This window comes from Selaginella moellendorffii, unplaced genomic scaffold (genome assembly GCF_000143415.4).
Source record: "Selaginella moellendorffii unplaced genomic scaffold, v1.0 SELMOscaffold_3, whole genome shotgun sequence".
NCBI classification, from domain to species: domain Eukaryota; kingdom Viridiplantae; phylum Streptophyta; class Lycopodiopsida; order Selaginellales; family Selaginellaceae; genus Selaginella; species Selaginella moellendorffii.
This window is the reverse complement of record NW_003314264.1, coordinates 594-20,929: the sequence shown is the minus strand read 5'-3', so window position 1 is coordinate 20,929 and position 20,336 is coordinate 594. Positions and strand designations below refer to the sequence as shown.

Sequence of the window (20,336 nt, the reverse complement as noted above, 5' to 3'; positions counted from 1 at the left end):
GTTTCTTTCATTCCTCTCTTGGTCTTTCACAGTAGCTTCTTTTCTTAATTTATGGGTTTAGAGAAGAGGAAAACTGGCCGTGAAGCTCCACTCATTTGTCCCGATCGTAAGCACATCCATGAACGACTTCTAAGAAACCTTTTGCCTCTTGGGCCGCGAACCAGAATAGAACTAAAAACATTTTGCCTCCTTTTTGTGCATAGATAGATAGTAAAGCCTTGCCCACATTGTCCCAAAGCCCGGATGGAGCCGTAGAATTACTGATATGATTAAACCTGATAGTGAAGACATTCTCTGGGAGCTCTCAGTTTCATTGACCCCTGCTCATTTCCTCCAGTATTTGCCTGGAAAGTTTTCCAGTCATCCACAACCAATTTCAGGTCGCGTATCTTTTTCTTGAGATCAGAGCAGCAGTTTGCATGCACAGTACATGCTTGATTCAAATCCAAGCTCCTGCTGGCCTGGTTGCAAAAGCTGCTGAACAAAGTTGAATTTAAAAACCTTGTCTTCAATCCCAGCTTCCAAAACTCCGGATGCATTGAGTACGTTGAGTGTAACATCATGTTAAGAATGTCTTGTTCGTGCTTGCCTAGAAACGAATTTCGCAGTTTATACCACAGTTTATAGAATTCAATAGTCCGGTTGTTTGAGCGGACGTAAATGTAGCCATTATTCACGCTTTTTGGGTGCTTGGGAAACTTCTCTACGGCAATTTCAATATCTGCATAGGAATCAAAGTGTTTGAAAGGACTCCGCAGCCAAATGACATCAGTGTCCTAAAAAAGGTCAAGTTCATATGAGAAGGGAGTTACTATGTTAGTTTACCGTAAAGACAAAACTATAGCCAAGTTCAAGGACAGTTCCCAAAAAGAAAATTCTTCTCCACATCATGTTTTGGTAATCCAGACTCATGAACTTCTTTTCGGATGAAAAATCTAAACCACTCGTCTCAAGCTCAAAGCAGTGCTTGTGAATCTCCATGCAACGTTTATGCGATGCATTATCGACTGAAACGATCACCAGATGCTCCAATAGTGACTCGGTTCCGCTGCCGTGGTGAAAGGCCTCAAGGAAGACATCCAGCATGCCCCCAGGATTGGCCCAGGCACAATTCACAGCTGTAATTACCACCGTTCGGTCGAGAAATGCAGCATTCCTTAAGACTAGGTGAAGATTATGGAGCTGGGATTCGTTCTGTAACTGGATCAATTAAGTGGTAAGGCATCAATCTGACCAGACTTACAAATTTCGTTCCAATTGCACGAGCTTGCCAGTATTCACGATTTAATCGTGCTAGATTCCAGAGAAGAGCACCAGCTAAACCAAGAAGAAATATTATCCTTGAGCATTTCATTGCAGGAACTTCTATAACTAAATACAAAATTTAGGGCGGTACTTCCAATCAGCGCCTTATAAGGCAATGATGAAGTTTTTCTCTTCACCACATCAGTTAAGTTCAAGAAATGAGAAAACCCTTTATATTTGTAGGACCAATTATGTGAAGAACATTTTTCGATGGTTTTAGGCACGGGCGTACTATGCTCCGACAGAGGTTGACATTTTAGGTGCAAGAGATGTCAAACATAATTCTTAAAAAAGAGTCGATGTTTCTTGTCAAATCGAATGTACGACAGGAGGTAAGTATTAAGCACAAAGAACACTGTGGCTGGCTTGTTCGCTTGATCTTGCTTTATTGACTCTTTACCTTTTGGACCTTTTGATTATTGCTTGGACTTGGATTTTTTTAAGTTCTTTCTTTCTAATCTCAGGATTGACGACGACAAGACGAGATGAGATGAGACGATGATCGTGGTGCTGGACACTGGCAGGACTCATCGACTCAACTCTCAATATTCACTGCTTATTTGTTGCTGGATAGTAGTTAAAAAGGGAAATTAATCATTATTAGCAATGTTAACCGTTTTACACATTAGGTCAATAATGGAAAATTTTGTGGAATATGACTGAAGCTTATAGATGAGAAATTTTGGATACAGATCTCCCTGGTTCACTTTGTCGGCCATGGATGGCGCTCAAGGCGCTGGGTAAGCTCCCGATAGAATCCGCACTGTCACGTAGGAACTACCATAGAAACAAGCATTCATGTTGGATCTTCACATCACGACGATTGAATTCCCACAAATGCCCCTGCTTTGCTCGTCAGTGAATTCTTTGGAAGCTCCACTGGAAAGCGAAGGCTACCTGTGTTTAAGCTGAAGCACTAGCATCGTCAGCTCGATCATCAGCTCCCTGCTCTTACTCGTGCTGCTTCCTTCTGTGCAGCCAAGTGAGAGGAAGGACAGGTTTTGCTTTTGTTGAGCTCCTCTTTTGGCTCTGTTCTGTTCATCAAAACTTCTGGTTGAGCTAGCTTGATTCAAAAAGAAAAAAGTACTGGGAGCACTTACCAATCTCTCCCTGCAAAGCTCAAGTTTGTGTTGGAGATGGTTTCGTCACCTGGAGACACTGCATCATATGCTGCATCTACACCAGCTCAACCATTTCTTGCTATCTTCGCCTAGAGTTTTATTGCCAGCCACTAGCATTTAAGGCAGTCACGAAAGTCACAACATTGGCTCACGTCCGCACTTTTGATTGATGGAAATCAAGCTGCTATACGAAACAATCAGTGCTGGCATCTTTCCAGCAAAGAGCCAAGGAGATGTGACAAAAGATGAGATAGATGAACTTCATCCACAAGAAGAGAGAGATCATTTTGATGATCACCACAAGGATCACCACAATGAGTCCAACAGTGAACTCATGAGTCCGACAGTGAAGACAAGAAGGCTGTAAGGAGGAAACTCAAGGCTCTGAGCAGGGAAGGTGGTGATGACAGGTGAGGCGAAGTAGTTTAGGAGTTCTTCAAAGATGAAGAGATCCCAGTCCTGGGATTTTGACTAGCGGATGGAGATCATGAAGCAGATCGACAACATAGAACATGGAGACAAGGCATGCCCAGAAACCAAAAGAGTAAACAGCCATCAACAAATTTAGGAGCTGAAGTATGGCTCTAAAACATCTTTCACCTATGCAGCATAGTTTCAGATGGTTGCTGTTGACATTCCCTGGGATGATTCTGCACTATGAAATTGGGCTGCTATCTGTGATGATGTGAAGGTCTCTCAAGTGGAGCCAAGTTCCCTTACAGAGGTCATCAGCCTTGCATTCATTGCCTTGCCATTCACTGTTACTTTTCCTCTCCTTGCTAGGGAATAATCATCCATGATGATACGTAGGACACCCTCCAGTCACTGTGGTCCTTCTCTTGGGTATACCAAACCTGGTTATCCCTCCAGATCCACCATGCCATGGTACTTCTATTAGGGTCTTGGTTCCCACCATGTTGAACATTCCATCAGAATATTCCTGCCCCACTCATCATACACAAAATCTAACTGGGCTCTTGATACTAATGTTAAGATCCTATCCCTTACACCCTATGACAACTGGCTTAAGGGGTGACCACTTGATTGTAAGGCCGGTATCGTAAGCTTTACTATTTAGTGGATTGGCTTTGTTACACTCCTAGTGGTCACACTGAACAATGGCTGAGCCAATAGCTGCTTCCATGGAGTTGGGAATCAGCCTTCTTTTTGGCACATGCTCCAAATGCTAGAATCTAAGTTGTGAACTCACAAGAACAAGGCAGCAATGTCTAATAATGCCTGGATTCTGGAAGCCAGGAACTGAGTGCTGGGCGAGAGGGTCGTCCTTAACCATCTCATGGAGGATGAATATGAAAAATTGGAAGTGGATCATCTCTTCAAACAATGAGGATTTTCATGTTGCCAGCTCACATGCTGATGGATTTGAGCAGGGACATGAATCTTGGGATCAATGATTTTAGTGATGCGGATGTGGAGGAAAAACAAAAATCTTGGAGCCAAGAGAGAAGATGCAACTTTGTGCATACCCTTTGCATAGCCACACATCTGCCATTGGGTTACACGGAAATGGTAGAATGGCCTACACTGATAAGGAAGGGACATTGTATGATCATTTTTCTGTTTACATTTCGTTTGACATGAATTCCAAATAATGCTAAGATGTTTAGATGTGACTTTCTTAAAACCAAGGTGGAGTATTTAAGCCATATTGTCTCTACAGAGGACACTAAGAGGACAATAAGCCATATCCTAATAAGGTTTGGGCATACTTTTTCATGGAGTGCTATTTATTTTAGCCTTCTCAAGAAGAATGGCAGTGCTTGATGTGACACAATTATATGATGTATATATTGTGCATGTGGTGCACTTTAGGCTGTTCTATGCAAATGGGCATGCCATTGCTTATGAAATTGTAAGTTTAATGATGCTGAGAAGAGGTATTTAAATTTTGAGCAGGAGTTACTTGCTATTGTGCATGTTACATAAGGACTCTAAAATATTGGGTTATACCGAGTTTTTCCTAAGATACTGCCCATAAGCATTCCACCTTATTATGGAATTGAACATGAAATTGATTTAAAGCCTTTCATGAATTCACTCAAACTTGACTTTTAAGTAGCTTTAAAAAGCTGCAGGTCAACCATTGACTAGTCAACATTGTGCGCTATTTGTGACTATTCTGCCAACCAGTCACATGGACTATTGACCAATCAGTCAACAATGATAATCTGACTGTGACTTGACCAGCCTACCAATACTTCATAATCGGGGAAGAAACAACTATTATTTCATAATGGCTTGAAGAGTGGAGATGGCAATGAGGCCAAAAGAAATCATTTGGACCAATGAGAGAAAGACAAGATAGAGGGTAATTGTTTTCATTGTTAGAAGGCTAGATGTCATGGCAAAGATTATCCTCTTGTGAAGGGATCAAAGAATGCTAAGATAAATGTGGTGGAATCCATTGTGGATATGGTGCTATGGTGACTCTTCCACACCTTGTGGGAAAAGTTCAAGAATCTAAGTCTCGAGCAACTTGGTTTGTCTGTGGAAAAGAGTTCAGAAATTTATGAGGTGGTTATGGCAGATGGATGTAGCACTCGTGTTTATGGTGAATAAGCTCTGAGTGTTCCTTTGATGGTTCAGAGGATTCTTGACCATCCCTTGTTCTAAGTTATGGATCTTGGTCGCACAGATGTTATTCTTGGGAAGGAATGGTGTTATGATAGGAAGCCAGAGATTGATTGGGAGCATAATGTTCTGCATATCAAAGTTGATGGCACTGTAAAAGAGATTGTCATGATAGATAATATTGATACTCCATGCTTTGGAGCTGGTGACATGCGAGATAGCTAGATCTTTTGTGGTGTACTTGTTTTTTTTTCTAATATGATCATGTCTGATTTGGAGTATATTTGTGGGCATAGGGTTTAGGTGGATTTCATTCAAGAGGAGTTCCATAATGTATTTCCAGATGAGTTGTCTAATGGTTTGCCTCCCGAACGTGGAATTTAGCATGAGATTGACTTGGTTCCTAGAGCTACTCTTTATTAATGACAACCAACTCATACTAATCCTACTGAAAATGAAGAGATTAATAGGCAGCTTGCTGAGTACCTTCGGAAAGGGTGGTTATGGATCAACAACTCTTTTTAGGCTGCTCCAATGGTGATGGTCAAGAAGAAAGATGGTACATGGCATTTCTGCATAAACTACAAAGGATTGAATGATAGGATGGTGAAGAATATGTTCCCAATCCCATATATCGATGATTTGCTCAATTGTCTTTGTGGTGTTTGATATTTCTCAAAAATTGATTTGAGGCAAGGGTATCATCAGATTTGTGTCAAGCCAGAGGATGTTCCAAAAACCACATTCCAAACAAGGATGGGTCATGAGTTTTTGGTGATGCCATTTGGTTTGATAAATGCTCCTGCAACTTTTTAGAGATTGATGAATCAAGTTGTACAGCCTTAGGAAAGTTTGCAATTGATTATTTTGATGATATCTTGGTATTTAGCTCTTCAGTGGAGGAACATGAGATGCATGTGTGTAGTGTTTTGAAACTTTTGAGGGACAACAAGCTCTACTCAAAATTATCTAAGTGCGAATATTTTTTGGAGGAGATTGGATATCTTGGGCATTTGATTTCAGTATATGGAGTGAGAGTTGATCTTGCAAAGATCTAAGTCATGGTTGTGGTTCTCAACTTCCATTTATAAGGGTGTGAACTTGTAGGGAAGTGTGGTGGATTGTAAGCAACCAAAAAGAATGACTTGAGAGACGAGCCTATACTTTCGATAGTGCATGATTGTAAGCTCCTAAATTTGGACTTCCCAAGAGATAATCCAGCCCAATACTATTCAAACCCAAGGATACTTAACCTTAAGTATCCCAAGACCCTTAACCAATTGGAAAAGGGGGTGCACTTTTATTTATGGACCCTTTCCCTCTATATATAAATCTTGTGGATCATCTCTTAAGTTGTTCTCTTTGGTTGCTTATAATAATCTCTATAGTTTTTGGTATGGCTAGAGCTTTTTTATGATTTGTGAAGGACTTTTTAGAGATAGCAGCTCCCTTGACTAATCTTCTCCAGAACACATCGAAACATGCTATTATTCATGGTTGGGATGAGAGGTATCAAGTGGCATTTCAACATTTGAAGCAATGTTATATCTCCTACTCCTGTATTGAAGATTTTTTATCCTAACCAGTCTCTTGTGGTCAAGACAGATGCAAGTGATGATGCTATTGATGTCATCTTGCTTCAAGTTGAACATCCTCTTACGTACATGAGCCATAAGTTTGATGCTATATAGTAGAATTGGCCTACTCGAGATAAGGAGTTGTATGTTGTGAAGGAATGGCAACATTATCTGTATAGATTGGAGTTCCATGTGGACTCAAATCATTGGTCTCTCCAGCATTTCAGTTGAAAAAAGGATCTTTGAGGCTGCCTTACTCATTGGCAAGAGTTCTTGCAGGAAATGTCTATTAAGATTTAGTATATGTGACAATAAGGTGGCTAATGCATTATCTAGGATGGTAAATTCTATCTCATTCATGAAGCTATCTAGCAATCTCTTTGATGAGCTTAAGGAGTTTGCTGACTTTGACTCCTTTATCACTGATATTTGCACGAAGGTTTTGCTGAGGGACACCTCTCTATAGATATGAAGAGTGACAAGTTTGCATCATTCAAGATATAAGATGGAATCCTAGTGAAGAAGGGACGTGTGGTGGCTTCTCATGTTGACAAACTCATCAATGTCATGATGTGCTTAATGTTGGGCATCCAAGGGTATTGAAACTATATGTGTTGGTGAAGAGGCATTTCTCTTGGCCTGCGATGAAGTCAAATGTTGAGAAGTATGTATGTGGTTGTTTAACCTACCAGGCAGCCAAAGTTGATCATTAGAAGCTCATTGGCCTTTATCATCCTCTATGTGTACCCGAGAATGAGTGGAATAGCATCTCAATAGACTTTATCACTAGTTTACCCAAAATCTTTCGAGGAAATGATGTTATTTGGGTTGTTGTGGATTGTTTGATGAATATAGCTCATTTCTTCCCAGTGAAAATGACTATTAAAGCTTCTGAACTTGCTCAATTGTTTGTAGACTAGTTATTCAGTCTCTATGGTTTGCCAAGTGATATTATGAGTGATTAGGATCCCAAGTTCACACCAAGTTTTGGCAAACGATCTTTGAGAAGTTAGAGACTAGGTTGAGTATGAGTAGTGGTGAGCATCCATAATTAGATGGGCAGATAGAGCACATGAATCAGTTGTTAGAAGATGAGTTAAGGTTTTTTATGGGAAACATGAATCGATAGGGAGTATAGGAGAAGTAATTGTCTTTGCTTCAGTTTGCTCATAATAGTGCTCATCAATTGGCTATTGGCATATCTCCATTTATGGTGATGTATGGTTACGAGCCTAGGTCTTCTGTGAGTTTGAGTACTTCATGCTTGTGATATCCTGGAGGATATGCAAGATAAGCTTGAGTTGGCAAAGTTGAACATAAGGCAAGCTTAAGATTGAGACAAAAGATTGGTTGATGAGCATCATTGTTATCAAGAGTACAAAGTTGGTGACAAGGATTTCCTTAAGCTGTTGAATGCATAACAATCTCTAAAAAGAGGTGGCAGTGCTAAGTTGTCTTTATAGTATTGTGGGCCTTGGACAATTTTACAGCACATGGGGGATCTTGTATACACTTTGGACTTGCTAGATAGTTCAAAGATTCATCCAACATTCCATGTGAGTAAGTTTAAAGTGTGTTTACACCCTGGTGATGTCATGGATCAGTCCTTATCCAAGTTCTAGAGATTAATGTTGAGAAGGCTGGTCTAGCCAATATTTTTACTCAAAGATTGGTGGAAATATGCTAGAAGATAACTATGGAGTTGTTAGTTCAGTAAAATGGTTATTCTATAGATGAAGCTACATGGAAAATTGAAGATGACAAGAAGAGAATATTTTTAAGTTTTAATTATGACTTGGATAACATTCTTGAGGAAGGGGAGAATTGAGTTGTAAAGCCATATTGCTATATGATTTAAGCTGTTTGTTTTATTTTCATTCTCTTGTTTCCATGACTGTATTGTTATGCGAGAAAGCTGTATTGCTTTCTTTTTTTCATGGCCATTTCTTGCAACATTAGTGTTGCCATTTACACATTTTTTCTCCATGGCCGTATTGCCTTGGACTCTCTTTATTTGAGGCTCATTTAGCTTCTTGAGACTACTGTCTGTAGCTTGGTTATAAGGGAGGGGAGAATGACATGAACCATAGGAATATTCTAAGCATATTTATGGCCTGTAGGATTTAAGGCTGAAAGTCCTTAAGGGTTGGGAGGTTGGCCTATGGTTCACTCTTTATTTGTTTCAATCTCCCACCTTATATTCTTGGAATTAGCTGTGCTTATTTACACACCACTGGAATCTCACCAAGTTCTGTAGCTATATCAATTATCTTTGAATCAAGCTTGTCCCAAACATCTTTGTGCAGGATAAAATCTCTAAGTCCCAAAATGGAGCCAAAGATGATCCATGTGGTAGTGGTTAATATGGAAGTGTAATGAGTGTAATATGTTTAGACCAAAAGCTCTAACTCAAAAATTCGAGAGTGGGAGTGAAACTCCCAAAGAAGTGCTCAAGAAATAAGCATAAATTAATTAATAAGAAATTCTTTAGAAAGGGACAAAAGAAGGACCAACACGTAGCAAGTGTTGTGATATATGGAAGTACGAGGCCAAGTCTAAGATTGAGTTTGAGACCAAGTTTAAAATTAGGTCTAAGGTTGATGTAAGCTTCTGAATTTAGACTTTTATAGATCATCTCTCGAGTCGTTCTCTTTGGTTATTTATAATCCACTATAATTCCCTATAAGTTCACATCCTCGTGAACGGAAGCTAAGAACTGTAACTCTCTCTCGAGCCCTACTCTCTTGACACCTTACCACTTAGGTCAAGCCCTATTGGAGGTAAACTAGACTTATTAGATATCAATTTCAATATATGGTGTGATTCCTTTAGCCAACCAATAAAGTCAACACTTGGGCATAGCTGTAAGCGACTAAATTTTCCATTCTACTTTAGTCACTTAACCACACCTCCGACCACTTGGAGGAGTCTCATTCACAACCTCCATCAGTCCAATTCAGGACTTGGGACTTGCTAGCCCCAAGAATGGCATCCATGCCACTCCACACTTGCACCTGGTCCAAGTGCTCCATGTGTCCGGTCCCGAGACCGACACCCAAAGGTACCACTGACATCTCGGCCCGTTACGCTAAGGCCATGCCCATTCACCTTTGCTGCACTAGTGGTCCAACACCACTTGCATCACCACCTTGTCTCTCCAAGACTAGGCCATGTGTCCACGAGTGGTCATCCTAGATCCACTCCTTAGCATCTTTAGGATGCCCACAAACCTAGGGAATCACCTTCCCCAAAGTCCCTTTGTCAGTTCCTACCAAGTCCCTTTCTGCCCCTGGCCGTGTTTGCCAACACTGCCACTGGATCGAGGCCCACAGGCCCGACCACTAAGTCCCACGGTCCTCTGGGACTTCCTCACCACATGACTGTGTCCTTGGTCACTACCCCAGAGGACTGCTCCTCTTCCTTTCCACAGTCTGGGCCTTTGGGACAACATTTCGGAACACCGTGGCCTTACGCGAGCCACCTGGGTACTCTCCCCACCTATCGCCTTTAGGTGCTCTAGCCATGGGCTTAGAGCGAGGTTCCATTGAGCCATGCTTGGTATCCAAGTAGGTAGTGCCACCCACACTTGGACTGGGAGCATCCGCCAGTCGATCTCCCGGGGGAACTAGAGCCGGCTCTTGAACACTTCACCAAGCTACCCCGCTTGTGGGTCCATGTTCACTCTAGTCTTGGACTTCCCAGTGGTCAGCTCAGCACCCAACACTGGGTCTGGCCTTCCTGGGCCAAACTGGCCTTTCCTGGCCAAACTGGCTCCACTGCAGTCCTCCCCCCTACTATACTTTTGGAGCTCACCAAACCCCCCAGGGTCTGGGAGACGAACGCTTTGGGCTTTCACCCTCTCAGACTCGAACTCGGACTCGGACTCAGACTCGGACTCGGACTCGGACTCGGACTCGGACTCAGACTCGGGCTCGGGCTCGGTCTCGGCCTCGGCCTCGGTCTCATTCTCGGTCCCGATCTCAGTCTCGGTCTCGTTCTCGGTCTCGGTCCCGGTCTCGGTCTCGACTTCGGACTCCATCTCAGACTCCATCTCGGGTCCATCTCGGACTCCATCTTGGGTCCATCTCGGACTCCATTTCGGGTCCATCTCGGGTCCACCTCGGACTCCACTTCGGACTCCAACTCGGGTCCATCTCGGACTCCACTTCGGACTCCAACTCGGGTCCATCTCGGACTCCACTTCGGACTCCAACTCGAGTCCATCTCGGACTCCACTTCAGACTCCAACTCGAGTCCATCTCGGACACTTCCACGTGTCATGTGTTGGTCCTTTTGGGTCTCTTTTTGGAGCCTCGCTTTTTGCTCGCTTTGTGCTCGTTCCTCGAGCACTTCGTTGGGAGTTCCACTCCCGCTCTTGACTTTTCAAGTCGGAGCTTTTGGTCCAAACGTGTTACGCTCGTTTGGCTCTCGCTTCAGCCACTACCACGTGGCACCCTTTCCAGCTCCACTTTGGGGCCTAGGGATTTTGTGTCTCACAATAGCCTTCCTAGGCCAAACTGGCCTTTCCTGGCCAAACTGGCTCCACTGGAGTCCTCCCTCTACTGTAATTTTGGAGCTCACCAAACCCCCCAGGGTCTGGGAGATAAACACTTTAGGCTTTCACCCTCTTAGACTCACACTTGAACTCGGACTTGGACTCGGACTCGGACTCGGACTCGGCCTTGGCCTCGGCCTCGGTCTCAGTCTTGGTCCCAGTCTGGGTCTTGATCTCGACGTTGGACTCTGTCTTGGGTCCTTCTTGGACTCCATCTCGGGTCCATCTTGGACTCCATCTCGGGTCCATCTTGGACTCCATCTCGGGTCCATCTTGGACTCCATCTCAGGTCCATCTCAGACTCCATCTCAGGTCCATCTCAGACTCCATCTCAAACTCCATCTCCGACACCCAAGGTACCACCAACATACCAGCCTATTACGCTAGGCCATACCCATTCACCTTGGTCACATCGGTGGTCCAACACCACCTGCATTGCAACCCTGTCTCTCCAAGACTGGGCCTTCTATCCATGAGTGGTCATCCTAGATCCACTCCTTAGCATCCTTAGGATGCCCGCAAACATGGGGATAGCTTTTTCCAATATCTCCTTTTCTGTCCTCACCAAGTCCCTTTCTGTCCATGGCTGTGTTTGCCAACATTGCCACTAAATCAAGGCCCACAGGCCCGACCACTAAGTCCCATAGTCTTTTGGGACTTCCTCACCGTATGACTATGTCCTTGGTCACTACACCAAAGGGCTACTCTTCTTCCTTTCCATAGTCTAAGACTTTGGGACAACATTTCGAAACACCGTGGCCCTACATGGGCCTCCTGGGTACTCTCCCTGCCTTCTGCCTTTGGGTGCTCTAGCCATGGGCTTAGAGCGAGGTTCCATTGAGCCACGCCTAGTATCCAAGTAGGTAGTGCCACCCACACTTGGATTGGGAGCATCGGCCAGTCGATCTCTCGGGGGAACTAGAGCCAGCTCTTGAACACTTCACCAAGTTACCCCGCTTATCAGTTCTTATTCACTCTAGTCTTGGACTTCCCAGTGGATATCCTATCACCCAACACTTGGGCACGGCCTTCCTGGGCCTTCACCATGCCTTGTCCATCCTTTACGGAGCATAGTCTCTCCAACATAGAGACTCATTTGACCACCTGGGGTGGTTTGCTCCCTTTTAGTGGTTCAATTTTCGCTAAACTCATTAGAGACACCTTCTCTAACTCAATTCCAGTACTCATTCTCGAGTAGTCTCAACTTCTATTGACATAACTAGTTCACCTTGGAACTTTTAATTTTGACTTCTCAAAGTCAATTTCTTTGGTGTCTCTGACACCTTTCATTGCACATATTGTGCAACTTCACTTCCTCATCCTAGGAACTTCTTCACTTGAGGGCACCATCATCCTCCTTTCTATTTTGTGTCACCTTTGACACTAAGTTCCAACTATCGTAATTTATGCTAGCACTGTCCACGGCCCTATCATTTGGCTACTTTGCCGCTCCCCCCCTTGAAGCTTTCACCTTTGCCAACTTGAAGCATTTGGGAATCCATCTTTGGAAGCACACTTCCTTTCTCACAATCTGTTAACATCTAACACCTTAGTGTTCCATGCCTAACTTTGCCATTTGGATTCCTTCTAATGAACTCCTTGGCCCATACTTGGCCACTAGTCTTTTGCTTTTATCTGTTGATTGTTACACTGAGTAATATAGGATCACTACCTCCATTCTCGAAGTATCCTTTTGGCTCCATGGCAAAGGCTCTACTTTGCTAAGTCCAAAGGGTGCTCACCCCTAGTAGGTCTCTTTAGCATTTTCTGCTACAGGCTTTGCAACCCTCCCATAGGTTACTCCTAGAGGCTACTTTTTTGGATTTACTATACCATCGTATTGGCACAACTGATTTCCTTTTAGGTGTCTTTCCCACTTGGTCACCTTGACCAAGCTACACCATTATCAATAGTTCAAATCAACACTTTGAATTAGAAATCGTATTTCTTAACCTAAACAAAAACCTTGTCCTTGTTTAGCTACAAGATCATCTAGTGATCTCATCTTAACCCCTTAAGAGGTCTACCAATAGAAACTAGGTCTTCTAGACCCTTTTAAATTGTTGACGATAACCCCGGGGGCATCCCCCACACTTGGCGGTGTGCCCAAGCCAGCCCTTCCGGCCAAGTACTTATTTACCTAGAATTGTCTTCAGGAACTTTCAAGGAACTCTGTTCCTTAGTTTGCTAAGGCTTCTCCTTTGCAAGCTCTCTACTCACTATATGGTCTAACATGGATAATTCCACATTTTAGACTCTCTATGGAACCATGGTTGATAGTAACAACATCCTCGAGCACCCTCTTGATTCTCCACTCTCAACTTGCATAACCACTGTTGGTTATGCTCTTCGATTTCTATGGTTCAGTACCATCTCAATACTACTTGCCTTTTGGCCTCATATGTTTCCTTTGGTTATTCTCTTCCAGATTAGGAGGATAGCTTTGCACATTCTACCATGCCTTAGCAAGTATTCATAGGGATGAACCTACCTGATAGTTTAGGGAGTGGTTCCTTAATCTGCGCAAGCTCACCTTATAATCCCACACACCGGGATTACCATTGCTACTTATGGGCCTTTATATACCCATCACTATCCTTGCCAAAATTCTATTTTTTGCTTTGTCCAAATCAAGTAGACAGATTCTTCCTGTCTCTACAACTTTGGATGTTTGAATGGCACCTTCTATCCATCATTCACTAGGGACTTAGTCCCTTAGGCCTTATTTAATGCCCTTGTGACACCAAACACCACTTAACACTTATGCAACTTAGGGAAGGTTAGTATGACACATGTCTTGGAGCTACACATAGTGGCCTCCCATGCCTCACTTCCGTCATCAATAGTACGTGATGAGTGAGAACGAACGAGATGCCTTTAAAAGAATTAAAGAATAGACAGATTTACATAACATATAATATGTATAAGATGAGCATCTCTAGCAAATTTCTCCAGTTGTACCTTGAAGCATTGTTCAAAAAAAATGCAAAGAGTAAGACAAGCATCCAGATGACCATTGTGTTTGTGGTGCCATATAACAAGAGGATCTACCTCCGGAACTAAGTGACTTGTGCAACCTTTCTGAGCCACCCAACTTCGACAACACTTGGGCCATAACAATCCTCTTCTAATGTTTTCTGATCAGACAAGTTGCATCAAAGAACTTCTTAATTTCATGATTGGAGTTTAGACTATGACCCTTTACAGGAGTAGTGACAACAGAAGTAAGTGAAGTTTTTTTTTTTTCTAGATTCTTGAGAGTCCAGAGCTGGTTGCCAGAATCTGGTAATTGAACTTATAGATGTATACTCTTTCTCTTGGTTTTGAAGGTATTCTTAATCAACTTAGTTGCAAAGACTAATGAAGAGCTCATTGAATTGCTAAAAGACTTACTGGTGGTGGGGAGAATGCAAAGAGAGACTCTCCCATTCTTTTTTGACAAATTGTCAACTACCAAACTTAGAAAAGGATAATCCCAGGATCTTTGCCAATAATTTCTTCCCCTCTTTGACATGGCTAGAGTGGATGCAAGTGCTGAAGCTGCATTTTGCACTTACAAAGTTTCTGTGCAGTGACGAACATCATAAGTCATTGTTCTATTATTTTATTTTTTTTAAATGTGTTGTTCTAACCCAAAGTATGTATGATTGCATTTTTTCATATTGAAAACATTCTTTACTTTTTTCCAGCGGAGCTGGGATCCCTGCTAGTATAATTTTAACTACAACTTACTAATGATCCATCCAAGTTAATAACTTAAAAAATATGGTATTCATTTTTTGGGTTTGTGTTTTATATATGTTATTTTATTAAAAGAGACTATGGATTAAAACCATACTTAATTCTATACATAAATTAAATTATTTTTTATATATAGTTTAATTTATCATTGTAATCCATAATATAAACTTGTATTGATTAATTTAACTTTTCAATCACTTTAAAAATTTCCATTAGAAATATTAACTAAAGTAAACTAATATTATGTACAAGATAATAAAATATTATTTTTTGTTCTTTGAAATTACTCTCACTAACAATACACCTAAAATCATAATTTTTTCTCATTTCTTATTCTACTATTTTCAAATATGACTATTTGATTTAGGTTTAATTGGTTTATTGATCTAGTATATATAAAAAACATTTGTAATGTACTCTTAAATATCTATTCTTACCTTAAAATGCCACAATAATTTTAAAATAAATTTTTATAAATATTTTTAATCTAATATAATTTTTATCAAACTTATTGCTACTAAAACTGTAATGTTATAATTTAAAATTTTAATGTTATTCTTTGAGCTAATAGCTAATATTTTTTTTTCTTTGAAATCTTCATATAACTAGGATATTAATAAGAACTGGATTTGAACTTTTTATATGTATGACATAGCTTATACTATATTAGATAACATGTCATATATTGGGCATGAATGCATAATTTTATTATAAAGCATCAGTACAGGTTTGTATAAAGCTTTACATGAGCTTCATCTTTTGTTTCAATATTGTTTTATATCAATCCATACCTAAGCATAAGGAAAATATCCTGTTAGTTCAAATGGTAAACTAAGTATTTTATAAGAAAAAGTTAATATTTTTAAAATAGAATAAAAATTATATGTCACATTTATGAGAAAAATACAATGGTAAAGATAGAAAAAATATTTTCTTAAATTTTTATATAAGATATTTTATAAATTAAAAATATTAATACACGTGTAAAACCTTTCTAACCAGAATATAATTTACCAATAAATCAAGAGTATGTAACACATTTTGTAAATTATAATATTTAAGATAACTACTACAAAAATTAAATGATGAACAAACAAAATATTTGAGAAAGTAAAACTTAGAATAACAGGAATGAAATTTCATAGAAATTAAATTTTCAAATATTAAAAATACTGTTCTATGAAAAGTGATTTAGGTTAAAAATTATGCTAATGCCACCACCCTGGCCCATCAGTGCATAATTTAGAGATGTCTTTCCAGCACCCTGTCGTGCCACTTGATTAGTAACATAAGTGAACAGAATAAAAAACTACGTGATTTAGCTATGCAACGGTAAACACCAGGCATATAGCTCAGAATTGCAGACCAATTTTGCTACACTACCTACACTGTCACCAAAACTTTCCACAGCCAAGTCAAAGTGCAAGTCTCTAAGGCTAGAGCAAGACTGCAAAACACAACATATCAAGACTAATCAATTCTCAATTATATTACCTGGTAGAGTTTCCTCCAAGGATCCCTTTGCAACTGAAGCAGTCCCTGGGATCCACAATGCCCTTCATTTTGTTCATGGTGGGCTGTCAATGTCTCCATAGATAGTAGCTCGAAGCCACATGATGTGTGTGCATTCCAAAAGAGAGTTCACATGTGTGAATCCATGGTGAAGTTGTAGAGGAACTATTAGCCTCGCTTGAGAGGACACTGTGTGACATAGCCGGGCCATTGAACCAGGGATTCCTAAATTGCCAGATTCCATACTTGTGAAAGAGCATTAGATCATAGAATGTTTTGGAAATTTTGAGACTGCTCAGCACCAATGGATCAACATCTTGCCAGTGTTCATTACTGTGATGAGAAGCTAGTGAGGTGGCTGGGAAGAACAAAGAACATTATCACTATTAATGGCGAGCTCCAAGGACCAACGATCTATGCCAACGTCAGCTGAGCTTACAACCTGGGTGGTGGCAATTTGATGAGCTTTGGATGCATATTTAAGCAAACTGACCTGGAAGTCATAGACTTTGGTTGTTTCATTTGAGCAGCCACCAGATCATAGCTCCAGAGAGGACCACAACTATGAGGCAAGCACTTGAGATCACACTTGTCACTCCTTGTCCACGCTTTGTGGGATGTTGATCTTGTCTGCAAAGATGCTAGGCTCTGCAAGCTCCCAGAGAATTTAGTTGTGTAGCTTGTGTCATTGAAGAATGGTTGGATCAGAGTATTGGGTGTTGCAAATGCGAAGGATTTCATGTTGCAGGCGATGTACTCGAGCACAGCAGCGGTGGTGGTGGTGATGTAGGGGATGCACAGACATGTATGGCACCATAGACATGAAGTAGCACGCACATGGCTGGTTCTTGGTGATGATGATGGTTGTGATCTGCTTGGGAGTGAGGAGAATCAACAAAAATTCAGTTAACTGCTTATAATCTCTTTCACTTCATGTTTTTTTCCTTGTTTCAACCTACAATTTTATGAGCTCTTCAAAGAGCTGTTGTTTAGGTGGATCACAATCATTCTTGCTGGGGTGCAAGACTTGTTTGAAAAAAAAATGCTTCATAGCAAGCATGGACACAACTTCCTGTCTAATATTTCCGTCAAAATAGTGCACAAATGGGTGAGTTATCAAAACAAAAAACCCTTAAAGCAGGCAAGCAAGAATGTAACGGTGACCTTGTAAGACAATTGAGAAACTTAGAAACAAAACCAAACTTTGGCATACCAAACTATTAACTCTGAAGTAATAGCTTGTGCCCCAGTGGACATGGTGTGCTTGAATGTCCAATCTACATCGAATAAGTGTGAGAGGCTGATATATATGGAGAGCAATCTGTGAGCACAAGTTTGTGAGCATGGCAGGATGTGACTTTTTCTTTGGAGTAGACATCCACACCTGTCAAGCATATAAAATTGTAATAAGTCATTGCCAACTTTAAAAAATGGCTCATGTTTGAACTTCGAGAACACTAACATCGAAATTTCATCATTAATTTGGCAATTCTTGTTAACTTTGATAATCAGACACTTGATCGGGAATGTTGAGTTTAATTCAATACAAAAAATTGTGCATTCACTCTTGCTACAAAATTTATAAACAGAATTGAATTTTGTCAATGTTGTGCTAAATGTGTTGCTAAATTATGCTGCTGGATCTTTGGAATGAAAATTTTATTGAACTACTGCCTCTCATGCCTTAGGGCTGCTAGAGAGATGATTCATCACCAACAGGGTGAGCTAAAAATTACAGTGGCACAAATAGTTATGGAGGATTCAGGGACAATCTTGTTCCACCAAGAACATAGTAGGTCCTAGTAATTATTGACAGCCTCAACATAACAGCAGAGGAATATTATTGTGGCATTCCAAGGTGTTATTTCTTGTTTTTCTGGACAATACATGACAAATCAAATTTATTTGATTTGAACATTATACTAATGATAACATGGTTTTAGATTTGAGAAGATTTGCTTTGTGGAAGTCGTTTTAAGGACTCTATTCTATTTCTGAGATTTACTTTTGAGACTATTTTACAATTTTGCAAAAGTTTAATTTGAAGGATTCATGGTAGGCAATGAGAATCCTGGGTAGTGGTCCTCAGGAGATGCAAGAGGAAAGCTTCTTGCCTGAGCCAATAGTGGTGATGCTTTTTGCTTACTTGAGGCATTGCTGCTTGTCCAAAGCAAAACTTTTCTCCTCCCAGGTATTCTGCAGAGACTCTGTCAGCTCGTTAAGGTATAGTTTACCATTGATGGAGAGTTTTACTGTTGGCTCTGATCTCACAAGACCCATACTTCACAAACTACTTTGACTTTGAAGAACTTCAATCACTTTAATCCTGGGTAGTGGTTTGATCACGTCCTCAGGAGATACAACATGAAAGCTTCTTGCTTGAGCTGCATGAATAGTGGTGAAGAAACGTGTCTAAAGAATAAAAGGTTGTCTTTATTTTCAATTTTTTGCCATATTTGGTAACTCCTGCCAGTTCAAACATTCAGATGCAACAGAAAAGATAATGTAGGTGAATAAATGGACATCAGAATCAAGAAATTGAATAGCCTGAAATGAAATTCGATTTGTGTGAAGTCATCATATCTTTTGCCATCAGAGGTTGAGTTTGTCTCCTTTTATGATTTTTTGTTTACATCAGTCTTCTAAAATCTTCCAATGCTATCTGGAAATGGATTTTTGTTCAGGATTTGTGTGAGGTTTTCAAAGCTTAGCAAATAAATTATCTGTCAATTCAGGCACATACCTTTCCTCTTCTTGCCTATCTAGCCAGTGCTGTGCCATCTGCCACTGAGAGTTTTAGAAACCAGGCAGCGATGAGAGAATATACAGTTCAAAAGCACCTAATTCTTTGATGTGAAATTACCAAGTCGTTTGGTCATGTGTATACTCTCATGAAGAGAGTATCTTATTTTTTGTACAGCAAGCAGCATCATTCAAAAAATTGTGGCAATCCTTTGGGTGAGGAACTAATTCCAAGCTTTGAGCCCTTTTTCAGTGTGTCATCATGTCATAAAGAGTGATGTCAAGCTACCAACACTAGACTGGCATACATGACCAGCTAAAAATGGGAAGGCTGTATAATATAGGGGCTATACAATATAGGTCTTCCATTTCAAAAGGTGCATAAGAGAAGATCAAGCTGGCAAAGGCACTGAAATGCACAATCACAAGGATAAACTACATCAGTGCTATGGTTAAAGAGTTTATTGTTGTGACTGAGTCGTCAAAGGGTACAAGTTACATTATCAGAATTTGCAAATAATCCATCTTGTACCTGTCTAGATTTTACACAGAGGGGGAAATAGGGGAAAGGTATATTTAGCCTACAAGCACATCTATTATATTTTTATGTAGGAACTAAACCAAGATCTTAAGGTCGACCATCGCATCCATCAGGCAAGCCTTACAATTGTAGAGCTTGAGAAGTGTTTCTAGATTGCTTTTAGTGTTCAGATTTATATTTATATTTGTATTTTATTGGTCAAATTTACTTGGAAATATAGATTAAATCAAAATTTGAAAAATGAAAAGATGTTAATTCAGAATATACAAATGTTTTCCTTGTGTTTGAGAAGTCATGAGCTCAACTCATGAGCTTATAAGCTCAAAACCTACTGTAGCACACCCTATCTCTCTCCCCTTAAACCAACTAGAAAAGGGGCAATTGCTTGATGAGAGAGCCCTTAGTGGCTATTTTATCCCCATTTATCCCCTAAGGTTCCAAGGATCCACGGTGACAGTATATCCAAATCTCATCTTATGATCACATGCGCTACACCTACCCAGGTTCGGTTTAGCTAGTTTAACTGCCTCAGCTTCTTTCTTCCTCTTTTTGTTTTCCTTCTTCAATTTGTGAACTTCCCTTCACAAATTCTTGATCTCAACTTCTTGAGCCATATGCTGTAGTGCCGCAGCATCTAGCTCTTCCTCTTT

The 20,336-nt window shown here is 40.6% G+C and overlaps 1 protein-coding gene across 1 annotated transcript; it reads right to left on the bottom strand.

Moving 5' to 3' along the window:
• Positions 1-269: 269 nt before the first annotated feature.
• On the bottom strand, positions 270-19,184 carry LOC112343675 (uncharacterized protein At4g15970-like). Its single transcript, XM_024667540.1, has 4 exons — positions 19,147-19,184; positions 18,550-18,610; positions 826-1,200; positions 270-776 (listed from the first exon to the last, which is right to left on the bottom strand). The coding sequence occupies exons 1-4, from the start codon at positions 19,182-19,184 to the stop codon at positions 270-272; spliced, it is 981 nt and encodes a 326-aa protein (XP_024523308.1).
• Positions 19,185-20,336: the final 1,152 nt, after the last annotated feature.

Coding starts and splice junctions, on each gene's coding strand:
- LOC112343675 (XM_024667540.1), bottom strand. CDS start 19,184: ATGGCACAGCACTGGCTAGATAGGCAAGAAGAGGAAAG. Junction 1,201..18,549: donor GACAAGCAGCAATGCCTCAA/GTAAGCAAAAAG, acceptor TAATTGATCCAG/TTACAGAACGAATCCCAGCT. Junction 777..825: donor GCTATAGTTTTGTCTTTACG/GTAAACTAACAT, acceptor GACCTTTTTTAG/GACACTGATGTCATTTGGCT.